Source organism: Anser cygnoides, chromosome 6, assembly GCF_040182565.1.
Source record: "Anser cygnoides isolate HZ-2024a breed goose chromosome 6, Taihu_goose_T2T_genome, whole genome shotgun sequence".
NCBI classification, from domain to species: Eukaryota; Metazoa; Chordata; class Aves; order Anseriformes; family Anatidae; genus Anser; species Anser cygnoides.
The window spans coordinates 3,135,553-3,151,300 of record NC_089878.1 but is presented as its reverse complement, the minus strand read 5'-3'; the positions used below and the strand labels follow the sequence as shown (position 1 = coordinate 3,151,300).

The 15,748-nt window shown below is 44.2% G+C and overlaps 1 protein-coding gene across 4 annotated transcripts in view; it reads right to left on the bottom strand.

Moving 5' to 3' along the window:
• Positions 1-15,748, bottom strand: part of ANKRD44 (ankyrin repeat domain 44) — a 152,284-nt gene that overhangs the window by 133,117 nt on the left and 3,419 nt on the right. Inside the window, exon 1 of one of the 4 annotated variants that reach the window (XM_066999929.1) lies at positions 11,943-12,087. The exons of 1 other annotated variant lie outside the window; for it this stretch is intronic. In XM_066999929.1, the coding sequence (XP_066856030.1) occupies positions 11,943-11,951 (9 nt within the window). In that variant the 5' untranslated portion in view covers positions 11,952-12,087. Of the gene's footprint in view, positions 1-2,101; positions 2,500-11,942; positions 12,088-15,748 lie in introns of those variants that run through there. 2 more of the 4 variants (XM_066999931.1, XM_066999927.1) reach the window with 2 other exon arrangements.

Genomic DNA, 15,748 nt, shown 5'->3' with positions numbered 1-15,748 from the left:
TAAGAGAAAGCAAGAATGAAGATGAGGAGTAAACAGGTTACTTGGAGAAATATGCTTAAACTCTCAGTGTGGGGTTCTCTAGTCTTCTCCTTCACAAGCCTCTCCTCCCTGTGAGAGAACATCATGGAGCCAGAAGAAAGCATGTGCTACAGAAATCACAATCAGAGGCAGAAAGGAACTCTTGGTTTCAGAGTCAACTTCCCCTGAGCATCGCAAACAAGACCTGAACAGGCTGCACACTGAGCACACGAAACACCAGCTTGCATTCACAGCAGTCCAGGTCGCAACCATGGCAGCTATGCCTTGTCCAGTGTCCTACACACTGCAATCCTCATTGCAGGAGACAGCACAGACTGCTGTGGTCTCTTATGTTTAAGCAAAAGGAAACCACTTCCTGAATCGCTGTGAGTTATCACTGCCACAATTGACTTGATACTCAAGAGCCCGAAGAAAGGCAGAAGGAGCCTGCTCCTGTAGTCTCAGCAAGTCTGAGCGCAGCCAGGGGTTGTCACAGGAACACAGAACTTGCCAAGCACGCCGTTCTTCGTACCAGCTTCACCTCTGTTTAACCTGTGTCTATCTTTAAACACGTGGGACAGCTGCTACCACGTGTCTTTTGGTGAGAGGGGCATCAGCCTGAGGACAATGCTCTTCAAACCTGAGGTAGATAAGAAGTCCAGCTTGGCCTCACCCGCACAGTGCAACTGCTGCAGGCTGTGCGGCGCTGACACTTTGGTTACAGCTGCTCGAGCTGCTGTGGGCTCTGCGCCTACAGCTCTGAACACACAGGAACATGAACCCGTGGGCCCAGTTTTAGAGGAAGTGCCGCAGCCAGCTTTGAACATGTCCTCCCACTCCTCCAGTCCCTCAGAAGTAAAAGAAGATCTAGTGAAGAAATTGAGGAAAAAAAATCGCAAGAGATCCAGTAGGAAGAGCACAGACAGACCAGTATATCCCTTGGTAAAAAAAACAGCAGACAGGTACCTGCAAAGAAAAACTGGCAGCCTGTCATATCGCCTCTCAGAGCACAGCCTGACCAGGAACCACTGCAAGCAACCACCAAGATATCGAGCATCCCCAAGGCAAGTGTGCTGCAGGGGCGCAACAGCAGCTCGAAGGAGCCTCATCCCTCGTCTTCGAGGGTGGCCAAAAGAGAACAAGAGGGCAAACACTAGGATGACAGCTTGCTGTTGCTTTTTGTGGCAATACAGATTTCATCAAGACATGATCCACTTGGCTTAAATCTGTTTTGACTTCTGCTGCTGCAGCAAAATCCTTGCCACAAAATTTTTAGCTAAAGGTTAAAAATTCTAAAGGCAGTAAAATCAAGGACTTCATTAAACACAAGAAGCACTGAAATGGTACAATTTCAGCCTTCCATAACATACATATTTTTAATATTAATGCTTACAGCTTGGATTATCAACAGGGAGAACCTACCCAAACCTCCTCATTTACGAGACTCAGCCTGAGTACTGCAGGGCGCCGAAGCCCCGCAGGGTGAAACATTTTCTTTGCCAGCTGTAGGCACCACATCTGAAGATGAGGATGTCAGAGGGACACGTCAGGAGACGGCCTTCTGCAGCACATGAAAACGCGTTGTAGATGGTGCTCAGCCACGCAGGGCTGCTTTTACTTTAGGAGCAGCCTGATCCTTTTTTCATTTCAAACCTCTTTCCAATGCCTTAGAAAGAGGTTTTATGGAGGATTTTCTTAGGAGTGCGCGGGCAGGCTGCGAGGGAGGCTCGCGATACGGGAGCAAGGGGTGCGGGACCGTCCGACAGGGAGGTCCGACGCCTGCGGGACCCCCACGCTGCAGATTATCGGCGGGGCGCGCTAAAACAAAACCGGATTAAAACACGCAGAGCGAGCAACGCGGCCAAACCAGGGCTCGCCAGCCGGCATACCGCCGGGCTGAACGCTTTAAAGGCGTTGAGCTCCGATAGCCGAGCTGCTGCCTCTCCCTGCCCCGGGGTCGGCCGCGCCGAGCCGAGCGGGGGGCCTCCCGCCCCGCCTCCACCCCGCTGCCGGCGCAGGCCCTCCGCGGCTCGGCGCAAGGCTCCGCGGTGCCCCGGGGCCCGGTCCTTTCCCCCCTGCCCACCTGGTCGGCGAGCTTGAGCACAGCCATCCTCCTCCTCCTCCTCCGCTGCCGCCGCGCACATGCAGCTCCCGCGACGGGCGCCGCTGTCGCTGCGGCGGCTCTGTTCCGCTCCGCGCCGGCGGGGCGGGGCGGGACGGGGGCAGGGGCGCGGGGGCCGCCTCGCCCGGCCCGGCCCAGGAAGCAGGGAGGGGCGGGCGGGACGCCTCGCACGGGGCGGGCTGCGCCGCCACCGCCGCCTACCGCCGCCTTTGTTCCCGCCGAACGCCCGCTGCCCCCGGGCTCCCCGCGCGGTAGCGTTCGGGGGCGGCGGGCACCTGCGGCCCGGCCCGGCGGGATGAGGAAGGGGGGGAGCCGAGACCCGGCGCCTCTGGGCCGCCGGCCTCGGCCTGCTCCGAGCGGCCCTCGGAGCTCTCACAAGCCCCTTTTGTCAAGTCCCGTCCCGACTTTTGTCAAGTCGAGTCCTGTCAAACAGGAGGGGAAAAATGGGCATAATCCAAATTTCCTGTCAGAGGGAGCTGGGGGAAACTTCGGTTCCACGCACAGCCCTGAGCTGCTGTGGGACTCCAGCACCAGAGCCAAGCACGTCAGAGGAAAAATGCACAAAGGGGGAATTTTCTTTCCTGCCCCGCTGAGGGGATGAGGTCACATCTACATCATTTAAGTATAAGCAGTGGTCTACACACAGCAACAGGACTTACAAACACTCCAAAGGTGGTAATCAGGATAATTAGATTTTTCTGAGGACACGTAAATGAAAAGGATTCAAGATTCTGTTTCCCTCTGTCTTGCACAAAGAGGCCAAGCTTGGGTTTAGTGTATTTTCCCCACACATCAGATTGTGCAGTAATGCCCCCCCTACCCTGGGACATAAACAATATAACAGTGATTTATGTTTTTTTGTTGTTGTTTGTTTGTTTTTACCTTTGATTACAGAATGGGGCAACTTAAAGCAACTTAAAAACAAGAATTGTCTTCTACGGAAGAAAATATAATCGAAGAAGGAAACATGTTAGCTTCAGGCTTCTGAGACATCGTTATAGATAGGGATTAAAAATAACAAATCACAACACATTTCAACTCGGTGTGTCTTTAAAAACTCCATTTTAACAGCAAGACTGTGTTAATATAGATCAGTCCTTTAAAGGAGAAAAAGCAGCAAGAGAAACCCTTAGCTGTTAGGTTTGTCTGAGCTCAGGCCGCTTTTCTTTTTGATATTTGCACCCCTTATGGGTGCAGTGCTATAGTTACTACCATGACAGCAAAGGCATCCAAGATTTCTCTCAAAGTACAACATCCTCCTCTCCTGTTCACAAAATATCATATCACCGCATTACAGGCTTATGACTTACCCTGCAGCATCAACTTTTTTTTTTTTCCAGCTATTTTTTTCAACTGTTTCTTAGCCCTGGCTGGTACCTATCAGTAATTTTATAGCATATTTTCATGTGAGACAATGCAGAGTGATCAACTATATTTTCTGGGAAGAAGAGGCACACAAAGCATTACCATCCAGGGCTAATTATCCAAGTAATGGCTACATCTGCAACTCTCAAAACTGTAGCATTATGTTGACTTTCCATACAGAGACAGTAATAAGTATCTTCAAGATAGACCTTAATGAAAATATGTTTAGTATTGCCAGATTGTGATCTTGGATTAAAACTGTATTTGGAAAGGAAAAAAGCACACTGGACCTCTGACAGGGAAGCCAAAAGAAACCTTCTGAGGATAGCTGGTGCATTTCTTCCCCACTTGCTTGTGCTTAGTCCTAAGAGGATTCTGTGAATCCAGTCAAACTCTTCTGTGAAAGACAAACACACCCCTCATTACACACCCCTATTTTAAAGAGTAAAATAGGAATATGAAGCCTTGAACTTTATGCTCTGGCAATTTCTGCGCAAAAACAAGGAGGAGCAAATTTGCCCCAAATACTTTGCAGTTGCCCGAACTGAGACTTCTTGATTTACTGGCCACAACACAGTAGGGCTGTGTAGGATACTGTCCTGCTATAAAAGGCTTCTGCCTTCCTTGCCCCCAGATCCACCCCCCCCCTTTTTTTTAAACAGTAAAAGGTAAGTTCCTCCAGTTCCATCTGACACTGGATGAACATCATTTGCTCTTAGCAGCCACACATGCACAGCAAGCTGTTTCCTCATTCAGGATTTTGTCAGGAAAGCACTCGGCTTTCCCATACCGCTTGGGCTCAGTGAAGTTCCTAGGAAAGCTCAGGTTTTAACATTCAACTTAACCAGAATTTAAGCATTGTCATAAACAATCCATCCTTTGTTATCTCACATGACAATTTCACGTGGTATAATAGTACAAATCTTGGTCAGAGCACTAACAACTTGGGAGGCTCGATATCAGTTCTCTTTCACACCACAATGTTCCTGCATGGTCCTGGGTGGGCAAGCCGGTCTTGCAGTGTGCAGTTTATGGAAGGGAAGTCTCCCACTTGGACACTGCTCAAGGAAGAACCGCAGGTAAAGGCCACTGGCTGCTGCTCTGAGCATTACCCTGCCATCATGGACTCAGCTTTAGTCTTCCCATGCAGAATCAGGAAAACAGTGCCTGGGAGCTGCACCAGAAGAAAGGGAAACAGCCTCCTTGAAATAAATCTGTCTGCACTGTAGTTAAATGCTGTGGAGAACTGGGACGTGAGTAGGAAGTGGGTGAACAGACTGAGTGCAGGAGAGAGGGCAGGACCTTTCCCTGCACCACTGTTCCTCCTGCAGGAATACAAATGCATCTGCAAGTTATCTACCAGATTCCCACATGCACTTCTACATCTCAGACAGGCAGATCTCTCCATTAGTCTGATGTTTCTGCAGTCTGACAGGATGTGGTCACTCTAAGGCAGCCAAAAGTCTGCACCACCACCCTCCTCCCTGCTCCTGCCCTGCCTGCACAGCTGAGCAGCAGAAGCAGCAGCCCTGCTGTTTTGTTCTCCAAGAGTCAGGCCTGCTGCTGTATTTAAGCAGGATGATTGCTCACAGATGGAGGGTGCGATTACTCCTGGATGCATGTTTGGCGCCCATCTCATGAAGAAAGCTAAAGGAAATATACTCAACATAGCTCTTAACAGCATTTATTAGCTACTGTTGAGCATGGATGAAAGACAGGACTGATAGCAGAAGAGATTTATCACTAACCCTTTCCGATGACAACTTCAGCTATCTAGCACTTCTCTCATCTGTACCTGGTGGCTGTCCTCTAGCAGCAGCACTTACACATCCTACTGTGCTTTCTTCGTTTTCTACTGTGGGAGTCAGGCTAGAGAAATGTACAAGCATCATTATAAGATTGCAGGGGTAGAAACAAGCAAAAGCATACAGCTGTGGATTTGAAACGGAAATGCAAACACTTACGTTCAGCAAAAAGGAAAGAGGCCACAGCAGGAGAGTGGGCAAGTGAAACACCAGAGATGGTAGCTAAATATTGCTGTCACCATCTCCCCCTCCTGCACTGCTACATCTCAAGGGGATGATTGTGGAGAGCCAGCAGTCACCTCAGGAGGTGCTCCAAGCTGCCTGTCATTGCCTTCTCCATCTTTTCTCTTTTGCTTTAGTATGAATTATTTTCACAGACAAAGTTTATTTTATTCCCCCTCCAAACCCCAGAGAGATTCTTTTTCTCATCATTTTTCCTCCCAGATCTACTTGTTCAGTATTTACACAGCGAAAAAAATAAAAATCAAACAAATCACGGAATCACAGAATCGTCTAGGTTGGAAGAGACCTCCAAGATCATCTAGTCCAACCTCTGTCCTAACACTAACAAGTCCTACACTAAACCATATCACTAAGGGCTACATCTAAACGTCTTTTAAAGACCTCCAGGGATGGCGACTCAACCACCTCCCTGGGCAGCCCATTCCAATGCCTAACAACCCTTTTGGTAAAGAAGTTCTTCCTAACATTCAACCTAAACCTCCCCTGGCGCAACTTTAGCCCATTCCCCCTCGTCCTGTCACCAGGCATGTGGGAGAATAGACCAACCCCCACCTCTCTACAGCCTCCTTTAAGATACCTGTAGAGAGCGATGAGGTCTCCCCTGAGCCTCCTCTTCTCGAGGCTAAACAACCCCAGCTCCCTCAGCCGCTCCTCGTAAGACTTGTTCTCCAGACCCCTCACCAGCTTCGTTGCCCTTCTCTGGACTCGCTCAAGCACCTCCATGTCCTTCTTGTAGCGAGGGGCCCAAAACTGAACACAGTACTCGAGGTGCGGCCTCACCAGAGCTGAGTACAGGGGGACAATCACCTCCTTAGACCTGCTGGCCACACTGCTTCTTATGCAAGCCAGGATGCTGTTGGCCTTCTTGGCCACGTGAGCACACTGCTGGCTCATATTCAGCCGACTATCAACCAGTACTCCCAGGTCCTTCTCTGCCAGGCAGCTTTCCAGCCACTCATCTCCCAGCCTGTAGCACTGCTTGGGGTTGTTACGCCCCAGATGCAGGACCCGGCACTTGGCCCTGTTGAACTTCATACAGTTGACCTCAGCCCATCGGTCCAGCCTATCCAGATCCTCCTGCAGAGCCTTCCTTCCCTCGAGCAGATCGACACACGCACCTAACTTGGTGTCATCTGCAAACTTACTGAGGGTGCACTCCATCCCCTCATCCAGGTCATCGATAAAGATATTGAAGAGGACCGGCCCCAGCACTGAGCCCTGGGGAGATTAAAAAAATAAAACCGCCGCTCGCAGCCCGGCCGCAGCACCCGCCGCGCCGCCTGCATCCAGCCCCTCCCCGCCACGTCCTGAATCAATAATAAGGGGAGATGAGACCTTAGCAGCACCTCCTCTTATCCATACACAGGCCTCCTCCTATTTCAAATACTTCTTAATTACACATTTGCAGCCAGGCAGTTAATGCACAGAGAGGATTAACCATATAATACAATTGGAAACTATGAATTGAAGCTGAACATATAATTATTGCAGCCTTCTGCCATGTTAACCAAAAAGGAAAAAACACCCCCCCATATGTTGAGGTGTCCATACCATTTGTCTTAGCAAGCATCTTTCTTGCAGATATATCCATGCAACTACTACTAGGTATAGAAAACAGGTGAAAAATTAAGGCAATTAGGCAGCTCCTTTCTGGTTACACTTGTCTAGAAATGCATCTCTGCAAAAAAAAGGATTTCACCACGAGTGGAAACATTAGGTTGACCCCAGATCTCAAAGTGATATGCTAGTGGTCAACACAAATACATACCTATCTTTATCATCCCTGAACAGCTGAAACTTCTGTTGCAGTTTCTATCTGTCACACATCCTGGTGCTTCTTCTAGAAACCAGTTAAATCAGCAGAAAGACTCATTGATTTACAAGGGCTTTGGACATGGTTTCACAGGATGCAGCAAGGACAGGACAAAGTGGGGGAAAAAAAAGGGCTTTGCTTCTTGCTACCTTGTATCTAATATGCAAGAAAGATTTGCATTATTTTTTATTTGATCTAGAGGTTTCAACTCTCCTGTCCTGTGAAATACCAAGTTCCTTGATTCTGTTTGAACTCTGCCATCAGAAAAGGGAGAGGGGAAAAAAAAAACACCACTGGACACGTCGCCATACTCTACAGAACTGCAGGTCTGGACTCTTTACCAAAACAGACACTACATACCAACTGGTGCTAAGGTATTGGAGAAAAAGGGAAGAAAGACGAGGGGGAAAAAATAAGTTAGCAAGAGGGAAGTTCAGTATTTAAATATTTTCTTCTCCTCGACCCTACTCAATCTATGGGTGTCTGCAAGATCTTAAATCTCCTGTGTCATTAATCTTCTAGGGGAAACATGAAAAGAAGAATAAAAACCGTTAAGTAGTACTGTTAGGGCTTCTTTGTGCATAAGGTAACAATGTTTGAGTTTAAAATGTTCAAATCTTTTTCCCTCTCAAATGAGGACAACAATCTTTGGACTCGAAAAGCAGTATCTTCCAGTATTCATGGTCTGAAGTGACTCATCAGCTTTGAAGTTTTTGTTTTTTTTTTTTTAATCTAAATCCTTATTTTCCTGACTTACACTTTAAAGTATGCCTGACCTTTCAAGAACTCAGCACAAATGATCTCCATGGGGCATGATTCCTGTCCCATTGAAACATCCTGTGTACCCCTTTCAGCGCAGCATCAGGTAGTTGTACAAGTAGTGTTTACCTAATGAGTCATACTAATCGGAAAGAGATCATTGTTAGCTAAATATACACTCCCAGTCAATTTAAAACACAACACCAATCTCCCTTTGCATACTCATTTCACCTAAGTAACCTGTATCAGTTATTTGCAATCCCTAGCCTTTGAAGTCTTTTTTTATTTCCATCCTCAAGATCCAATTCATTGAAGCATTGGATTAACACAACACAGTATTGCATAAATACTTTTAATCTCGGTTGCATCAGAACATCATTATTATTTTAATGTAGTAAGGTTTCATGCGTTTGATCTTTTTGCCTCTCAGTACTTGCTTAATCTTCACTTCTGTCTAGTACTAGGTACAGCCATTGGGACACCACCAATGGACATATTCCAACAGTGTTGAAATCTACTAACTAAGAATTAATTTTGGAAAGAAACAACCAGGTCAGTTGTCCAAGGTCCAAAGTCATTGTATTGAAAGCAGGGAGTACTACAGAAGTTCAAATAGGTGGAAATCCACAAACCATCTTCAGCGTGCAGACAGGAAGATAGGGACTACGCTTGAGCCTCTGCCAAGACCTAAGGAGTCCGACACCAGATCTAACATCCAGGCAGAATTTGGGACTGTTCTACTACCAAAACCCTTCTTCAAAACTCAGCAATATTCTTCACTGTGCCCAAAAGCTAGCACCACATTTCATTTTCCAGGTCACACAAACCAAGAAATCCTCTCCCTGGGGATGCATTTAACTAGAGGGGGTGTGGAAGCATACAGCAACTAACAAGAAATTGCCACCAAGGAGGAAACACCACTGTGGTAGTTTTCTCTTTAATGTCAGGGGTTAGCTCATAATCCAAGGGGAGGGTTTTTTCCCTTCCATCAGAGAAGTTATGTGGCCAAGAGCTCTGTGAGGAGAATGATGTGACAGCGGGTGTCAGTAATGTTATTTTTGGAGGAAGGCTGAAGTCTGGATTAAGTTCTGATCTGCAGGATGAAAACTAATAGAAACAAATCAGCCTACCAGATTGCTGTCTGTGTTGCTTTATGGTTAAATAACTTGCTATGTGATACTGTATGCCCCTTTACAGAAAGGCAACACTATACTGGAAACATGCTGAATGAAGGTCTGTGAAATAAACCAATTAAAATATCTGAATACACCGAAATACAGATCAGAACAAAGCTGGTATGGGGGAACAAAAGGTATGTGTGTTGTGGTACAGGCTTACCTCAAGCTAGTTAGATAGTCATAAGCCCTGCTAAAACTGACCAACATTCAAGTTCTTCCTGCAAGATAAATCAGAAACAGCTATTATACACCCTTTTGCTGTAGCAATACTTGGAAACAGCAGCCAGCCAGTGCTTGAGGTCACAGGCCATAGACTAGAAGTTTGTCTGCAGACTGGAAGAAGCTGACTGGGCTCAGTACCATGTGTTTCACATGTGAGAGGCAAAAATCCAGAGGAATAGCCAGAACTGCATTGAAAACAAGCAGAAACATCAGACTCCTCAGGGCACTGGATCAACAGAAGGGTCAGACTTGGAAAGAGTTTGTTCTGCATTCAGATACAAAACTATCTACACTCTCCTGCAAATGTAAAATGAGATGGTGTCACAGCTGACTCAGAGGAGGTCTTCTATCAGAAAATAGTTCTTTGATATCCAGATTCCATCCTGCCACTCAGACAATAAAACAGCATTTTGCTTCTAACACTGCTAGCCTGGTCCATCTTGTATTTCAATACTGGGCCAACTGTACTAGCCACAACACGGGCTGAAGAGGACAAAGTTCCTCTCCAAAGAGCACAGACCTTTGGAACATGAGGAATGACAGAAATCCAGCAGCACAGTTACCTTTGTTTTACTAAATTTTCCTTCACATGCTTCATAACTGCTTGAGAAACTTGTGTTTACCAACAGCACTTGTTCTGGAGCACACGTGTGTTGATGATTCTTTAGATTATACCTTGTGAGATGTTTTATTCTTCATTCTTTCTACCTCCTTGCTAAAAATTGGGATTTTTTACAGTGGTTTATAATGTAAGCCTGAGGGAAGAAAAATCCATTTTTCTTTCTGTGCTTCAGTTAAAGAAGGAAATAAGTAACATGAGCCATGAAAGGACTTTGATCCAGAATGTAAATGCTTTACAGATGCCAAATAAGGATGTTTCCAAAGAAAAAGAAAACAACGCATTCTCTACCCCAACCCCTTTTCATTTCCAAACAAGGTAATAGAAGGAGAATTTTGTAAGATTTTGATACAAATTCAATTTCTGCAAGAAGTTGCTCTGTTTTCAATAATTACATACATTCATCAGAATAAACGATTGTTTTGACGGGGGCTTATTGTGCTCTGGGATGAAATTAATTTTTTTTTAAGCTCAGGAGTGTCTCTTAAAGCTATATAGAGAACGGAGAGAAATAGGATAGAGTCAGGAATCCCTCCTTAACTGCAATAAAAAAATGCAGTTGGTGAAATAGTGTTCTTCCTGATGGTCACACTGCCTGCACAATGCATCCTAGCAAAGTTCGCAGCACATACTGACACTGGTGAAGCCCAGGCAGAGTGTCACAAATAGGAAGATCCTGTGGGTGACTGGTTTTATTTGTAATGACTTTTTGGATAGCACATGACCCTGCTCTGTCCTACAAAAACAGCATCAACATCAGTTCATCTTTGATGTTCTTTATGAAAACTCAGCCTTTGTGGATAAGAACTGCTGAGAGTCTTCAATACACAAATGAAAAAGATACAACAGAATGAAATATAAAGTATTTCTAACTAAACCTGACTTCCCCTTCTAAGAACTGAGGAACCTGCCCTCTATTTATGCAAGTTGGAACAAGGTACCTGGAAGGAAAGTCAGGACCCCAACACTAAGTAACTGCTGCAGTTCAGTCACATCCCTTTTAAATGGACGTGTCTTTCACTGCAGACTCCTTTCAGAGCTCCTACAATGTGCCTATTCGCTATACAGTTAAAAATGCTAAGTATCCTTTAAGGATGCAGAGCAAAACAGTTCTTTTGGCATTGAATACTATTACACACACCCTTTGCACAATGTTTTGACACAAAGGGTGGAATAAATAACACAAGGCACATGTGTCTGATTTCAAGATAAAAATCTATGGATTTAGCCTATGCAGACGAGCCCTGCTTTTGCATGGCACCTCAAGGACATCTGTAAGATTCTGCATGAGTGAAGATGTCTCCCCAGATTGTCTTGCAAGATCAGAAGATTGGGTCAATGGCTGTGCTCCAGATAACATCACTATTAACATCTCCAGACATAATCACAGATACAGCTACAAGAATAAAGCGGGTCAGAAACACTGGGGCTTCTAAGCTGATGGTACAGCTGCCTTGCTCCTATCTAATTCCCTAAATCCTAGAGCACAATGAGAATTGAAAACACACCATTCTGGTATAAAAACAGCACCATGAAGCAGCCAGTGTTTAGATATGGGAGCTGAATGATGCAGTTCAGAAACGTCAAGCCTTTATCTTCAGGAAATTGAAAGGTGAAAACTCAGTGATCTCCCCAAAGAAAACTGTGTGAATGTATGACAATATACTTCTGTTGTTCTCTTTTACTCCACATTAAAAACCAATTTTGTGCTTATAAACTAGTACTATGATTTAACCATTATTAATAATCTACATCTTAGACAAGTAGCTAATATAATAGATAATATCACAAACCTCACCACTATCATGCAGCACTTCTTGGCAGGTTTTGCAGTTCCTTTAGTACAGGAAACATGTTTCAGTACAGTATTTCAGCAATGCCACGACTGTGTTGACTATAGAGGAAGCTGTAATTTTCCAAATGGCTTGTTACGGATTCAAACTGACTTGCCTGGAAGGAGGGAGGAGGACACAGTCAGAGAGGCTGGAAAAGCTACACCCATATTACTAGAATGCTCCCCACTAAGCAGCAACATCTTGAACCAGCGTGCCAAGTAGGACAGACTGGTTTTAATCGCAATAGTCTGCAGTTCAGTGTGAGACTCCTTACCTAAGTCCTCCATGTCACACCACTGATTTGCTAACAGCTTAAGATATCTGACAGCAAGCTGCACTAGCCCGGATCAGGACAGATGGCCCACATTCACTGCAGCAACTCGGTTTAGCTGATATGAAACACTAAGAAGCCTCCTTATCCTAGCAGTGAGACATGGACAAGCCCCGGAAAGGGAAGGAGACCTGTGTCCTAAAAGATGGCCGAAGCCACATTCTGCCACACCAAACATCACCAGCTGGGCTTTCAGATGTCTGCCCGTGAAACCTACTAACCTGCTTGCAGTCATTACCCCTAGGTGCAAATAAATGTTTAAATTTTCAACAGCTACTAAATTGAAATATTTTCTAGACTACGTGAATAATAGGGATAATAAAACAGACCAATCAGCTTCACTATCACAGGAAGAAGGAAAATGAGGGGATTGCAAACATGAAAAATAAGAGACAAATTTATAAAGATTTTTGAGGGGTGGACAACTATGTTACACATCACTACATCATCACAAAGGATGTAGAGCTAGCAAGAGACAAGCTGTCACGAGCAGCATTCTTCCATCTCTAACACCTGGAGAGTAACCGACATACGGAAGTGCAGTAACTCCCAAGTCAGTACTGCAGACCTGTCCCTGATGGCTAAAACACCCAAGAGCTACCTCAACACTGTTACATAGAAAGAAACTGTAACTGGGATCAAGAGAAAAAGCAAACCACACTCAAGAGTATGTATACATTTTTTATTTGCCCCTGAGCAATTAAAGGTAAGCATATGAATATTGAGAAGTTGTTCTCCAACCTCCAGACAGTGACTCAGAGAACAATCTTTATATATAACCATGTGATGGCTTATGCAATTACTAATTGCAGCTTCCTACAAATAGTGAGTGAATTATAGGCATATAGTGTTCTGTAATTAAACATTTTTGTTCCTGTAAACTTTGCAGGAACTTTCCACTAAAATCTTACACAGAAAACAACAAATTCAGAACAGATATAGGGTGGTGATGAATAGCAGGGAAGCAATGTAGCCAAAGATGAACTTACTCATTAAGCTTAGCAGGCAAAAAAAAAATCGTTGGCATCTTCAATAGAATACCACATTAGAGTCAAACAGCACAGCAAAAATCAGGTAGAGTTTCTTGTGTGAACTTTGATCAGCTGCTGTCCTAGGCCTACCATACCACATGTACTGGTGGTAGCAAATTTCCAACAACTTCCCAAAGCACTGTATAAGCACAGACAAGAAAGATGTTTTTGGAAATATGTTACCTAATGAAAATAGACTAGGCTTTGAATCAAACACTCAAGAGAAAGAAAAAGCACACTTTGCCTTAATGCCACCAAGTTGTAGAACATGTTTAACAATGTGTTAGTTTGCACAGGCCAAAAAAGAGCACATCTGCAAGCACCTCTAGCCTTAATTTAGATGATAAGCAGGAAGCCCAGTTTCTGGGAGGAGAATGCTGCAAGAGCAGCTCCTCTGCGACCACCTGAAAGCACTTTGAGTCACAGCATATGAACAACTGCTGCAGAAAAATATGCGACAACAGGGCCTGCACTGCAGACACCAGACAGCTGGACAAGTAGCTTGAAACCCCAGGGCCAATACACTGCTCTAGCATCATCTGGGCAAACAGCAGAGCCTGTGACATAGCCTGCCACTGCAGGAGGCAACAGCTGCAGTATAGAGTTCTGCAGAACCTTAAATAGCAATTTCAACTGCTCTGCTGTGTTGATAATAAAATGACCTTAGTAACTGGTCACTGTAAGGTTATGTTCACCATTTCGAAGAGAACAAAAATAACCTGATTTGTACAGTGTGTTGTCCCCAGTTAAGCTTTAAGTGAAAATTGTACCTGAAAAAATGGTAATCATGTTAAATGATAAACTGTCATTTTACCTTACAGTTGCCTTAAACTAAGTTATCATAGTTACATTTTTTACAATTTCCAATACCATAGCAAACAGGGAAAATTATAAAACAATTATGTACTCAAATATGCTTGTATTTTTAATTGTCAGAATCTTATTTTTTTTAAGATACTGACACAAGACTGGTAGTCTCATGTAGCAGCACTATTATCACTGCCATATTTAACAGTAATACAAACATGCAGCTGAATGCCTACTACATACTGCAGTGAGCCAAACATTTTTGCCTTTTCTCACTGGATATTATGTACCTCCCATTCTTGTTAAAATTAACTAGAACCTAGTGTTACAGAAATCTCTGGCTACGTTTCTGCAGGGTTACAACAAACCTGTTGATCACTGTTTTTTTCTGTGAAAAACCAAGATACATGTACAGACATCTGCAAACCAACGTGCAGAATAATTAAACATTTGTATATAGTTAACTTACTTTTATTAAATGAGGAAATATCCTTTTTTGAAGGTCATTTCTTTGGTCTTAAAAATTCAAACGCTAGCCACCTGGTTTTCATTTCCTGGCCTATTCCTTATGCCTCAGCTGCATACTGTGCTAAAAACAAAGACTCCATTCTTTAATTGTGAATATCAGGCGCCTTTAACCTTCATTCTGCTGCTAGTGCCTTGGAATGTGAAAAAGCTAATATACAATATCCTCTTTTATTAGCTAAAATAATAAATGGCCAGTTCTATTCCTTTTATCAGCTGGGCTCAAGATCCCCAGATCCCTGGAGACTTAAGAGAAAAAACATCTGATTTTCAAAACAAAATCACTGTATTTGAACACTGTTCTGTTCTACTGTTTTGGATGACAGGCAGGGATTAAAGGTCACTGTTTTTAAGGTTACCTAAGAAGAGGCTGGAAATAAGTCACCTCAGACCCTTGTCACCCTTAGGCAGTTAACAGCCATCACATCTGGTCTCAATCAAAAGCCAGTAATGAACTACAGCTAGAGTATTCAAAGGCTTGTAGCACATACGGTTTTTTAACACAAAAAAAGAAAACTTGGTACATAACATTAGGACCAGTGAAAGATGGCATTCTTCAGTAAGAAATGCAAGTACTTAGAGGAAATGGAGATGGAGAGGAACTTGCACAGCTCACTGACTCAAAATTCATTAGACAGCTCGGTGCACAAGATGATTGCTAGTAAAGCAAAGAAATATTTATCCATCGATGGAAAGAATACACTTAAATATTAAGGTGACCAAACTACCTCCTACTTTTGAAAGGAACAGGAGATTCAGAGTGAACGAACAAACTGATGTAGACCCTGTAGAAGATATTTTTTTTAAATCCTATCAAGAAAGCAAGCTTTCAGAAAACCTGAAACCCTGATGATCACTATCAATAAGAGACACACAGCTGACTTGAGAGACCCATCAGATAGTCTCAGGATAAGAAGATCAAGTGTCATTAATTTATTTACTCTCATTTATTCACAATTTGTAAAACATTTGCTGCTGTGTTGCTTGCAAATTAAAACAACTTATTCCTAACTTCACAAAGCTCAGTCTGGTGCTTGAGTTAGGAGTGTCAGCATAAATGGAAAAGGAAGAGGCA